Consider the following 12,650-nt stretch of genomic DNA (forward strand, 5'->3'; position numbering starts at 1 on the left):
CTGTAACGAATCTTTTATTCGTCTGCTAAAATGGCGGCCAATTTCAGCATTACTGCAACGTATTATACTGGTTTCCTGCTCTATCTACAGTCTAACTGGTGTGATTACTCAACAATGTAAACTCTTATCATAGTGTTATACTTTAAGAATATGGATCAGTCAACTGAATTGCCGAATTTGCCATCGGTTGGTGGTTTAAATGCTATTCGAGGTAAAAATTGACCTGTTTTTCCTTTTTTTTCTGCGGGTTTTCAAAGACCAGGCACTGCTCTGGCAGTCACTGTGACAATTATTCTTGAAGATTTCATTGTTTGAAGTGAAGCCCAAACTTATGGCCGATGATCATGTTGTTCTAGTTTTTGAACATGCACCGACCGAGTCAGACTTGAACCCCCTCTCCTCCGGCTCTGGATGGAAAACCAAACATAAGACTTTGTTCCTTGCTTGACTCAGCTCAGGTATTCTCTGATATCTTTTAATATTCGTCCAACTCCAGGGTTATATATACCGCCTCGTTAAAGAGATTCTGGTGATGCCATTCGCGGGCATTACTTTGTGAAATATTCTCTGAAATTAAACCACTGCAATTTTATTACTTGCGACTACCAATTGTTTTTAGGTAAATCGTCGAAGGAAAAACCAGCGATTCTGAAAGAGCTCATTAATCATAATAATTCATCGCCGAGTACTCCAGTAGTAAATAAATATTCCACCCACATACCGGATTGTGTTGTTTCTACAAACCTCGATGAACCACCACCCTACATCAAAAGAATAAAGGGCGTTCTTATGTTTGCAGATATATCAGGTTTGTTTGCAATTTCTTTGAATGAATAGGCGCAAAACTTGAAGTTTAGTACATTGTATTACCATCTGATTTTCCTTTGTTTTTGTTTGATAATGAATTGTAATTGTAGGTTTTACAGCTCTATGTGAAAGGTATACTCTGAGTGCTAGTAGTGGAACCGATCAGTTAACCAAAACTTTAAATGGATACCTAGGAGCTATTGTAGAGAAAATTCTTTCATCTGATGGAGATGTTCTAAAATATGCAGGTAAATCATTATCATTCAGTTGTTTTGCATGATTCGGGTCTAGTACATTTGTTCATTTTTGCTGCAGAGCTCAACTTTTGGTTATCTATGCTAAAAACTCCTTATCCCTATCCCTTAGTCACATTATACAATCCCACTTTGTCTAAATGTGTGTTATGTTCTAATGATGTCGATAATCCTGAAAAAGAGTGTCCATCCTTTTTGCTTGTAGGTGATGCTATTCTGGCAGTGTGGCCTGTTAAAAATGATAAACAGCTCGCTAACACTGTCATGCAAGTGCTTAGATGCGCTATCATAATTCAAGATCGATATGGTGAATGGAATACGGATATTGGAGTCAAACTGAAAGTGAAATTAGGTTCGTTTAAGAAATTAAAGAAAAAATAACAATGCAGTTAAGTTCATTTGGGCATTGAGATATTGCAATTAGAAATCTACATGTAAACTATGATTAATGCCTGGACTAAGTCAAAATCTTGATTGAGTGGCTATTAGTTTAGAAAATTCAAACCGAAGGTTAACTTTACCATAAACCTGATTTTCTTCTTTTCATCAGGAATATCCGCGGGTAAAATATGCCTGACGTATCTCGGCAATAATGATTTCCGACATTACGTTACGACTGGTCGAGCAATCAGAGACGTGAATCTGGCGGAGAAATTCTGTGAGTCGGGATACGTTGTGCTATCACCAGCTTCGTGGGCGTATTGTGATAGTAATATTGTATCACACATTGTGTTAGCTGATGGTAGACACGTTCGAGTAAGTGAGGGAGTTTAGGGGATAAAATGAACACCTTTGACACATTATTTGCTTGACATTGTTATGTGGATATTTCAACACTGAAGTCCTTTTCCAAAATGCCAGGGTTTTTCACATAAAGTTTTAATGTCTAAATCAATTTAAGATGAACTGAATTGTTGAAGAAATGAAATCAATAAAAGAGTTCTTTTTTATGAAACTAGGCCCGGGAAAAGAACTTCACTTAACAAAAACAAGTTTGAAAAATAAATGCTGGACATAATTCATACTCAATCCGTCTTCACTTCTAGGCTTTGGGGTTGAAAAAAGATGTTCGCCCGAATTATGTCATGCTCCGTACCGTGAACTTTGAAACGGCCACTCAACAGTTTAACATACAATCCAGTCGAGAATTGGAACTGATGTTTCTTCGACGGAACCCGGGTCGGAAATCTCTGATAGTCGGTCGATCGCAATCTCTGGAGTTTCATCTGCAAGAAACGGTGTCATCCTGTGAGTTCCTGCCATCGATAACTGAAATGCTCTTTAATATTTACATGAAAAATCTACAAATTATGGTTTCGCGTTCACCACCCTATGTTTTTAATTATATTAATAATTTATTTAATTAATGTTTTTCAGCTGTACTGGCAAGCGCTGATAATATCATTTTAGAGGATCCAGAAGTGAGAGGTCAGTAAAATTTACTTAGCTCAATTAACATGTATGCCCCAGACCTGACTATGATTACTATTTGAGTGTAGTTCCTGCTCCCTTCAAGGGCTTATTCAAGGGCTTAACTATTCCCAAAAATAACACAATACTTTCAAAATCAGAATGTAAAATTAGTCTAATTTTTGGTGAAAACTAGAGATTTGTGTAGTCTGGTCTGAGTTGCCCATCTAGATTTGAATTCTTTGATGTTATTTCAAGATCTACATGTATTTCTTAGTACGAAATGCTGTTTTCCTAAGAGGTGGTTCTGATTCTGATGAGAAGATGGGATTGTATATCACAAAACCTGTCCTGAACAAAGTAACAGCGTTTGTAAATTTGTTAAATTCGATAATTTTGTTCGTTGGATCCCTTTGTTTGAAACTGTTTGTTGATTTTGTTTGGAATATTTTATAATATTTGCCTTAAAACATCACAATGTAAAAAAGATATTTTGATAATCATAATTTCATTCACCAATGTACAATATTATATAATTGTTGACATGTCAGCAAATGTCCTACATAATTGATAGGACATTCCCAAGCCTAAAGGCTGTTTCTCAAGTCAATGATTTATCTTTATTTTCATCATATTTTCCAGCTAAGAGCTGACCAGCCGTTAGAATATCTATCAGAGATGAGACAGGTATCAATCGTTTTTATGAATCTTGTACTTGAACCGATGAAGAAGGAAGATCAGAGTCGTATTTTGCAAGAAACTTTTCAACTCATCTACTCACAAGTTAATCCACTGAATGGCTGTTTGAATAAGGTCTTCTTATTTGACAAGGTAAATGAGATGATATTTTCATTGTTAAGCTCTTTGGTTCTTACATGCGGTACTGCTCTCCCATGTGAATCTAAATTGTGATACAGATATCTAAGATCGATACATTATATCATCATTCTATTCTATGTGTTTTAGGGTCTTACTTTTCTCGTTATTTTCGGATTTCCTGGTTATAAACATGAAAACGAGAGCGCCCATGCTCTCGAATCCGCTATGAAGTTGTTGGACGCTTGCACAAATGTTATCGGCATTGAGTGAGTTGTTTTGATTTGTGCTGAATGGCTTTCAAAATATGAATACGTTCTAAGTGAGAAAAGATATTTTATTGCGTTTGTTATAGACTGACCTCGATTGGTGTAACAACTGGTCTGACATTCTGTGGTGTCGTTGGACATCCCCATCGTCAAGAATACACAGGTACTAATAATGCATGGTACATTACTTTCTGTTGCGTGCATTGAATCTCTTGTCCTATGAACCAACTTGGAGGCAAATATATATCAAACATTTTATCCATGAATATGGGTTTAATTTGAACAGGTTACTATCAATATTGCATATAGATAAATCTTACAATACATGTGCCAATAGCCAATTCCAATACTTTTTCATTAGAGATGGTGTGCTTAGATAAGGTTGCTAATTAAATTTGATTTATGGCTAGATTATCTAGCTGATTCTTACATATCATAATTTGGATGGATTTTCAGTGATTGGTCGTAAAGTCAATATGGCAGCTCGTCTTATGATGCATTACCCGGGTAAGGTAACTTGTGATACCGACACGTACCACCACGCTAAACTGCCGAAATACTACTACAATGAACTTGTCACTAAAGAAATGAAAGGTCTGCAAAATGTCGGAACGATTTTAGAATTTGTTGGACCGACAGCGTGAGTACTAACGATTTGTGATGTGACATTTCAATGATAAATGACTTGTTGAAATGATTCAAACAAAAACTTGTTAGAGGAGAAAGTAGTGAAAGATGTTGCCAAATGCCAGTAAAAACCCGGCAAACTTACAACAGAAAATGAAAAGATATTTTCTATATACACTGAAATTATTTTCTAGACTTGATGATGAATTAGAAGTAAAGAAGTATGAATATCCATTACTCGCTCGTGATCAAGAGATGAAAGCTTGCATCGATGCAATGAATGCCAAACATGGATTCCAGCCCGGCGAACCATGTCCTAAAGCTAATGTACACCTTGTCGTGTTAGAAGGCGATTCAGGAATGGGGAAAACAAGAATGCTCGAGCAAATCATGTATTTTGCGCTTGAAAGGAATTGGATGTAAGTTCATCATCTGCGTCAGTCTATGACTGGAGCTAAGTTCTGTGATCCTAAATGGCTCATATAAAATGATATTCTTTATTGCTCATAGTCAGTTCATCAGTATTTTCTGTTTTTAGGGTTGTCATGGTTACTGTTCTGATGAATGACAGTCGTACTCCGTATAATGTGCTGAAAACAATACTTATGGATCTACTCGGTTTGAACTATCAGATGGATCACCAAAAACGCGAAGAAGTCATCACAAAACTTGTCAGCGATAATTATCCCCTCGTGAAACCGCAATTGTATCTGCTTAATGACATACTAGAAACAAAGGTTTGTATTTTCAAACAAATGAAAGAAACGTACCGGTATCTTATGATTGAAAATTGAGTCTAGAGATGGATTATCTTTTGATTGATTCAATTCTATCTACAGTTCCCAACAATTCAGCACGATAATAGTCATTTGAAAGATGATGATAGGATGGAAGCACTGAAGGATCTAATACGACATATTATAGCTATGGTAAATGAACAATATTTGGAAAAAGATAGACAGCATATCCGTTTATCCTTCGAAGATAATAGGGACAAACTTTGAGACCAATAATCCGATATTCCATTAACAATATGCTAAAATGGGATTTTATTTTAAATATTTTCAGATGACGAAGATATATGGATTTGTAGTTCTATTATTAGACGATGCTCACAATATAGACTCAGAGACCTGGTCATTCATTCATATTCTCGGTGGCGATATTCATTCTCTTGTGTTTCTCACCTGTCGACCTATTCGTGGTCACGACAATCCGATTGCAGCCGAATTACATCATAAGAATAAGAAGACCATCGAAGTAGTACAGTTAGATGGACTGCCAAAGCGATATCTCCCCGCGCTTGCGTGTCAGATGTTAGGTGTTTCAAGACTGCCTGCATTCATTACGAAGTAAGTAAAAACATGAGGTACATTCCCTTTGCTTAATGCCCACTTTCAAGGGAGACCACACAACAAATTAAAGTTTCATAACTCTAGATAGTACAATACTCATGAAACTTTAATCAAATGTTAAGTCATTCTGTAAAACACTCGGCAATTGAGAAGGAGAAATCTAGATGCCTACCAGTGCGTTATGAGGATGTTGAAAAAATACATAGAAAGTGATGAAAGTTTCTATTATACTGAAACCTTATAGAATTATAGAGTCAAGGAGTCATGGTGTGCCTTCCTGGTGTGAACAGCTACTGCGAGAAATGCTATTTGAACAAGTTATTAAGGTGATCGAGACATCAAGGCCTGATAAGTCTCTGGTTGAACCTGAAAAAGAATTCATCGAAAAAATACCTATCAACTTTGGCTGCTTTGATGTGGCTCGCCGAAGTAGGAAAGGAGCATTAGATGTAAGTGAATTTGAGAAAAGAAACTACTGGTATGAATTTGTTATTTTACTCAGTGCGTAATTTAGTAAGTATTCAATTTCAATTCTCGTTTATCATAGTCAGATGATGCGATGTCGTTCCAAGCCCAAGATGTGGTATTTCATCGTAGATCGGATGACGCTGCAGTTGTTAAAGATGATCAGTCAATTGAACAAATCGACGATAATAAAGTCTGTATACTGAATCCTGAATCCTCAGCTCATATTGAAGGTGTCAAAGTGCCCGATTCTATGAAAGGTATATACCGAGTTTTCAGAAAAGTTTACCAGTTACTCAAAATATGAAATAAGTAGCTATCGATTACTTTATCACAGTCTTCAGTTAAGAAAAAATGATAGAAATTAAGAATTTTTAGGCTTAGGAAAATTATCCTCATTGAAGTAATTAGAAAATAGACTCCCTCATTTTGAATGTTGATTGTATCTGTTTTGTCACTAAAACATCAGCATTGAAGTACTTTGCATTTCTATGTTTGCAACTAGTAATTCTCTTCAAATTTCAGCATTGATACTTACAAGAATTGATCAGTTAGATATCACTGATCAAATGATTATCAAATGTGCTGCGATCATCGGCGAGTACATCAGTAGACGGATGTTAGAATACATTCTACCTGACAACTACCTTCCAAAACTACCAGATACCATTGAACGTCTTATGAAAACCGGTGTTCTGGAATGTGCCAGTCCGAAACGACGAATATTGGAAGAGAAAATGGTTAGATATGCGGCCGCTTCGCGTAAACATAAGGTTCTGCAGGAGAGGGGCTTGCCAGCGATGTTACAGGATACCGCTTGTTACTGTAATCCAGATGGGAAACGTTCCGATTGTCAAATAATGCAGTTCGGCTCAACAATAATGCAAGAAACAGCGTACGGAATATTCCTAGAAGCGCAGCGAACTGAGCTACACATTCGTTGTGCCGAGTTTCTAGAATCGCAAGCGCATAAATGCGAAGCTTGTGGCGGCGGAGATTGGATGCCGGCTTACTACGCCCCGTTCTACCATCAAATTCAAACGCCGACAAAAAACACGGTAGCCGCTTCGAAGAGAGCGCAGGCTGTTTCATGGAGCGGAGGTCCACTGGCTCAGGCGCGTAATTTTCAGAAAGAACGCAGAGGAACAATGGAGTGGAAACCTAAACGGCCGCCAAGAGCAAAAAGAAGTAAGAATATTTCGAATCAAAGCATTGCACTTATCTATTCTTTAGTAGTAAATTTCACATCAATTTTATGTTTCAGTGTCTATCGTGCGAGGTTTACAAGCAAATAAAGTCAAGCCAGCATCTTCATCCGGTGTAAACTTACTGGAACAACAGACTTTGCCTTCAGGCGGCAACATATTCCAAGTGAGAGGCGAGGAATCTGCAGTTTCTAACGGCTATGAACTTTCCGGACTTTTGAACCCAAATCAAATACAAGCTGTAAAGTTACGACGATTATCGTTGAAGATGTTTTTAGGGTAGGAAATATGCTTAGTATTTCTAAATCTTAGGCTCAGTATATGATGTGTCAATTTTGCCATGTCCAACCTTATAGAACTGTCTGCTGTATGAATAATATACCGATATCCTTGTATCCTCGTCACATCAAAAGTGAGACTGAAAAATTAGAATGTAACTTTATGAAGCGATTAATTTGTGTCAGTAGTTATCAGGTAGTAAGTAAATTCGTATAAAGTTTTACTACTATGAATATTGTTTGAATAGTTTCATATCACCTGAAGAGTTGCCAGAAGATATGTCTAGCTCAACATCAGTGGACATGGAAGAGGTTTTAGCCGATATCGACCTGAGGGCTTGCGAATGCGATAAAGTGTTAGCGTCTGTTTATCCTCAGCTTGTTCGTCATTGGCGTTCAGCTGGTAATGTCGGCAGGACTGTGCACTTCATGTCGGAGGCAGGTGCAGCAGCAATAGCCACATTCAACAATCTTCAGGTACTGTTTATTTCATAGTTGAGCGTATTATTTACAAACAGGCGCTTTCAAACTGGGATGGAAACAACTATATGTTTCATCACATATGGATTCTCAATTTAAGAAAAAAAGCTTTAAATCTCATCAACCATTGAAGGCAGTATTGAATTCTATAACTGAATGATTTGTGTTTGATCCCTGTATAGTGAAATCTTCATTTAAGGCTAAATCCTATGTAGAAGAAGCTCATAAAATCATTGAAGCCGTGAAAGCTGGTGACAATCCATTTGTTACAGAAGTTTCGGAAGTCACTGAAACTCAGATAACTCTTGAGGAAAGAGCGCGGCTTGCTATCCTGACTGGACAGGTTGGTTTTAGATTATTGCTGATTTATCGGGTAGTGGTAGATTAGAGATGCTACCTCTCTTGATTTCTTGGGTGAATCCCTGGAAATGATAAACTGTCACTGTATTTTCAAATTTAGACGTTAATATCTTTTCTTCCATTCAAAGGCATTCCTAAACATGGGTCAGTATGCAGAGGCTAAAGAGAACTGTCTTAAAGCGTTAGAATTGATGCAGAACAGTCAACCGAATAACAACGCTAAAGTTCTCGGTCGTATTATCAAAGAAGGAGTAAAACAGATCATACGCCGAATCAAAGGCAGGGAGCCAGATATTGACTTGATTAGGTTTGTATGCCATAGGATCAGGGGAGAAGGTATGCCATAGGGACCCTAAAATCGAAAAATCTGTAAAAACATATTGGTTGCATTCAGAGTTGATGAGAGGGCTCTACATTTAAAAAAGAGAATTTATAAAAAAATGTTTACTGACTTAATAAGACTCAAGCTAAGATGAAGCTAAGATTGACTGAGTTAAAATCAGTCTTGGCTACTTAGCATGTAGGATGTTTTGGTTTTAATGGCTCATAATTCTTTGTATGAAGGGATTTTGAACAGAAAGAACGAGTAGTTGAACAAGTTCGATGTCTTCATCTACTCTACAAAACCTACCGATTACAAAATCAACCTTTGAACTCGATGATGGTTGCTCTTCAGCAAGTGAACCTCGCTGAATTAGTGGGCGACATAGTGAGAGAGGTATTGAAATTGAAAAAACTTTTTTACAAAAAGAACAGCTTTTTAAAAGATGACTGAAAGGAATTCTTAAACTTGAATTCGTGTCTACGATTTCATCTGATGAAATTTTTTTTTGTCTCCAAACAAACTATAGCAAATTCTAGCATACACAGCTCTAATGGAAGCTTGTCAATGGCTGAGATGGACAAACCTCTCGCGTAAATATGAAGCCATTGCACTACGAAGGTACTACGGTAAATTGTTTGTAGCTCTGAGTTATTTCATTTTCATTTGTTTCATTCAACGTATTTTCATTGTTTCAGATGTATGAACACTTTAGATGATTTCACCCCCGATGATTTGTCCGCTGTTGCAAATCTGCACGCTGTTTGTTGTATAAATCATTTGGTACTGGGTGAACTGCAGAAGGCATGCGAGTCTGGTAAGAACAAGGGTTGGTGTACATTTGCAAGGAGCAGAAGAGTGTTTCAAGTTGATTTCTCCTTTTTACATGAGATTTGTTCACCAAAAGGAAACATGTTCTAATCAAGAAGATTAATATCGTAGTGTGTTTTTATAATATTTCAGGGTACAACGTTGAGAGAATCAGTCGCAAAGTTCATGACAATGAAACCCGTCTGAAAGCTCTCCCTATGTTGGTTAGGTCACTTCTACTCAGTGGAAAGTATGCATTATTATCATCTTATTTGAACGAATTCAAGGGCGGATTCAGGGTTATTTCCAGACAGTATTTGAAGGAAAAATAAGGGCATTTCCACTTTCAAAGGGCACCTGTATAACAAAGTGGACACGATCCCTGCCTTTGTGACACCAATGGCACAAAGCGGATGAGGAGTTGGGGCCAAAGAAATTTCGAGAATTTCATTCAAATTTTGTGAATTCTGGTGTATTTCTCATTACCATTTTTCCCCCTAAGCAGAGATATGGTGCCAACGGGTGGATCAACAGAATTTCAAACTAACCTTTGAAAGGGCATCAAAAATTCAAACAATATTTGAAAATACAGTCTGGATCTGCCCCTGAAAGTATTGAACATAGAATAATTTGAACATTCTTCCAGATGAGGGTTGTTCGGTATCATTTAAAAGGTTTAAACTTGTGGGTTGTAAGTTTTAGATTTGTGATTTTAGGACAACTGACGTCGTGGAAGTTTTAGAACAGCTGAAATATATAGCAGAAGAGGCTAATGATCGCCTTGGATTGGCAAACTACTACTGCTGCTGTCTCGATCTACTCTTAGAAGCAGGTTTTACATAAAGTTCCATCCCGATATGTCCAAAGAAATCACTTAACCTATATTCCATTTTTTCAATATCAACATCTCTTATTTCAGGCTTCCAGCTGGAAAGTTTTGAGGATTGTCTGAATTTTGCCACGGAAGCTATGAATGACCCGACATTAGCAAATGATCCACTCGTCAAATTCTACCTAGCATCAGCGATATGTTTATGGTATTTATCTTTTAACTTTCAAAAATATTTTCATCTATCAATAAGTGTCAGATTAAAAGCTTGATTCTAACTTCTGTTTGCTTTGTAGGTACTCACGAACGAGTTCTTCGACTGAATCGACTGAATTTTGGTATAAGATGGCCAATCTGTATATGATGGACTCATTTGAGCGTTTGACCACCGTGCACGGCTTCATCAAAATCATAGAATGTCAGTTGCTTCGATTGAGTCAGTTTATCGCTCTCAATAGTAACGACGCCACCCTCAATCAGTGGAAGACAATATGTTTACATGTAAGCTGATATACAGTGTATTTATATTCACGACTTGCCCGTGATGTGACCAAAGTTCTTAGATTTGTTTGGATTGGAGTGTTGTATAATACACACTATTTGAAATACACATTTTGTAAACTATTTTGAAGTTATGATGTTTTTGACATCAAAAGTAAATTTAAAACCCTTGGTTCATATTTATTTTATTTAGCTTCCCATTGAACGCCTAATTTGGCTTGAAACTGAAATCTTCTTAATTCCTTTGAAATTCTCTTTTGAAATATATGGGCCTCTTCTAGATATGAAAGGTTCGTTATAAGTAAAATTTCGATTTTTTCCTATAATTTCAGTTGATGGAGAAATTGCGAATAATCTGCCAGCGATTCACCGTATTTCAACCGCGTATGTACCTGCTTCGTTCGTATTACCACATGATCACCGGTTTTACCGGCATCGCGAAGGCGTACCTACTACGCTCGATAAACCGCAGCAAAAAAACCGGCAACGTCCTCGACGAAGAATGGGCCGAGCACTGCAAACAGGTGTGGTTCGACCCGGAACACGATCTCGTGCAGCATTCGTTCTGGATGATGTACAACGATAGCGGTATGGTCGATCACCACGTGGCTCAGAGCATCCCCGGTTCGTTGATCAAATACTCGTTGCCTCTGCCGCACTGGTTCGACGTCAGCGGCAGTAAACGCTACAACGTCAGTAAAGATGCGACCAACGCCAAAAGTAACATCGATTCGATCAAAGAAGATGACGAAGAAAACGAGGGTATCGACGAGGAAGATTATCGCGAGGTTGAATTGAACACCGAAACGTACGCTTAAATCGAAGCTGTATCCGAAGTATTTTGTTTTGTCAAGATCAATGACATAATTCTATTTGAATAACAATTTACTAGTTTACGTATGCGCATGTATGTATTCATGAAGATAAAAAGCTCATTATTTTACGGATAGATGTTAACTGTCAATAAAGTTGTTTTTAAGTTCACTGATTTTACCTATCTACATATTTTTATTTATTAATTAAAAGTGTGCCGCTCAATTTGATAACTGGCACAACATGTTTATTTTCTAATTGTTATTTGTTATCGTTATTTCTGTTGTTTTTGTCGAAGAAATAAAAAGTATTTTTAGAGCAATTGATATGTTTAAGTAATATTGATTCACGGGTCTATCATCATTCTGAGGAAAATAATGCAGGTATCTAGAAAATCTACTCTGACGCGATGAAGGGATTGAATGATCATGAGGGCTAGAAAAATCTGTAATCCGTTTGACTGTTGAACTTGAGATAAAGAGTTTTGCTCGCGTATTTTCTGTTGAAATTCGTGGTATTCATCATTGTCTTAAAGAGATAGTTCAGCCTCTTCTAAACTATGTTTTTACGGTCCGTATTTTTATGGTTTCTACATAATATGCCTTAGTAACCTGTCTGTGGGGTAGTTTCACGATCGGATATTTAGTATAAATCCATCCGATTATTAAAGCTTACCACCAACGACATTAGGTAGTAGGCACCCACTTTATTCGGTAAAGTTTGGATCCTTCAAATTCGATGAGTAACTGTGATGTCTTCACCCGTATTGAAAATAAACAGACAATCTCGACTTATTGGCACGAAGTTGAACCCAGCATGTCTGATCTCTATTTGACCAGTATTGCCCTGGACAATTTTCGTTATTTTGCGAAGAATGAAGGTCGAGATGTTAAAAATGGTGATTCATTAAAATCGAGTTCACTGGTGTTCGTCACAGTATTGAAAATCGGTCCGAACCAGTGTTTCACAAATCAAATTATACTTATCAGTTTTATATTAAGGTTGTAGATATTGCCTATTAGAAGGTCAAACATATCAACTCTTGTCAG

At 37.2% G+C, this 12,650-nt stretch overlaps 1 protein-coding gene across 1 annotated transcript; it reads left to right on the forward strand.

Annotated features, from left to right (window-relative positions):
* Positions 1–37: 37 nt before the first annotated feature.
* Positions 38–11,785, forward strand: LOC141914147 (adenylate cyclase type 10-like). Its single transcript, XM_074805448.1, has 31 exons — positions 38–211; positions 620–808; positions 918–1,055; positions 1,267–1,413; positions 1,612–1,817; positions 2,108–2,309; positions 2,439–2,489; positions 2,749–2,831; positions 3,114–3,302; positions 3,438–3,556; positions 3,643–3,719; positions 4,013–4,196; positions 4,378–4,602; positions 4,722–4,920; positions 5,023–5,112; positions 5,252–5,535; positions 5,783–5,987; positions 6,086–6,263; positions 6,529–7,191; positions 7,268–7,487; positions 7,735–7,963; positions 8,166–8,309; positions 8,455–8,633; positions 8,891–9,044; positions 9,178–9,269; positions 9,347–9,465; positions 9,612–9,708; positions 10,175–10,290; positions 10,378–10,495; positions 10,584–10,788; positions 11,121–11,785. Exons 1-31 carry the CDS (start codon positions 151–153, stop codon positions 11,604–11,606), a joined length of 5,649 nt encoding a protein of 1,882 aa, XP_074661549.1. The 5' UTR covers positions 38–150; the 3' UTR covers positions 11,607–11,785.
* Positions 11,786–12,650: the final 865 nt, after the last annotated feature.

This window comes from Tubulanus polymorphus, chromosome 1 (genome assembly GCF_964204645.1).
Source record: "Tubulanus polymorphus chromosome 1, tnTubPoly1.2, whole genome shotgun sequence".
NCBI classification, from domain to species: domain Eukaryota; kingdom Metazoa; phylum Nemertea; class Palaeonemertea; order Tubulaniformes; family Tubulanidae; genus Tubulanus; species Tubulanus polymorphus.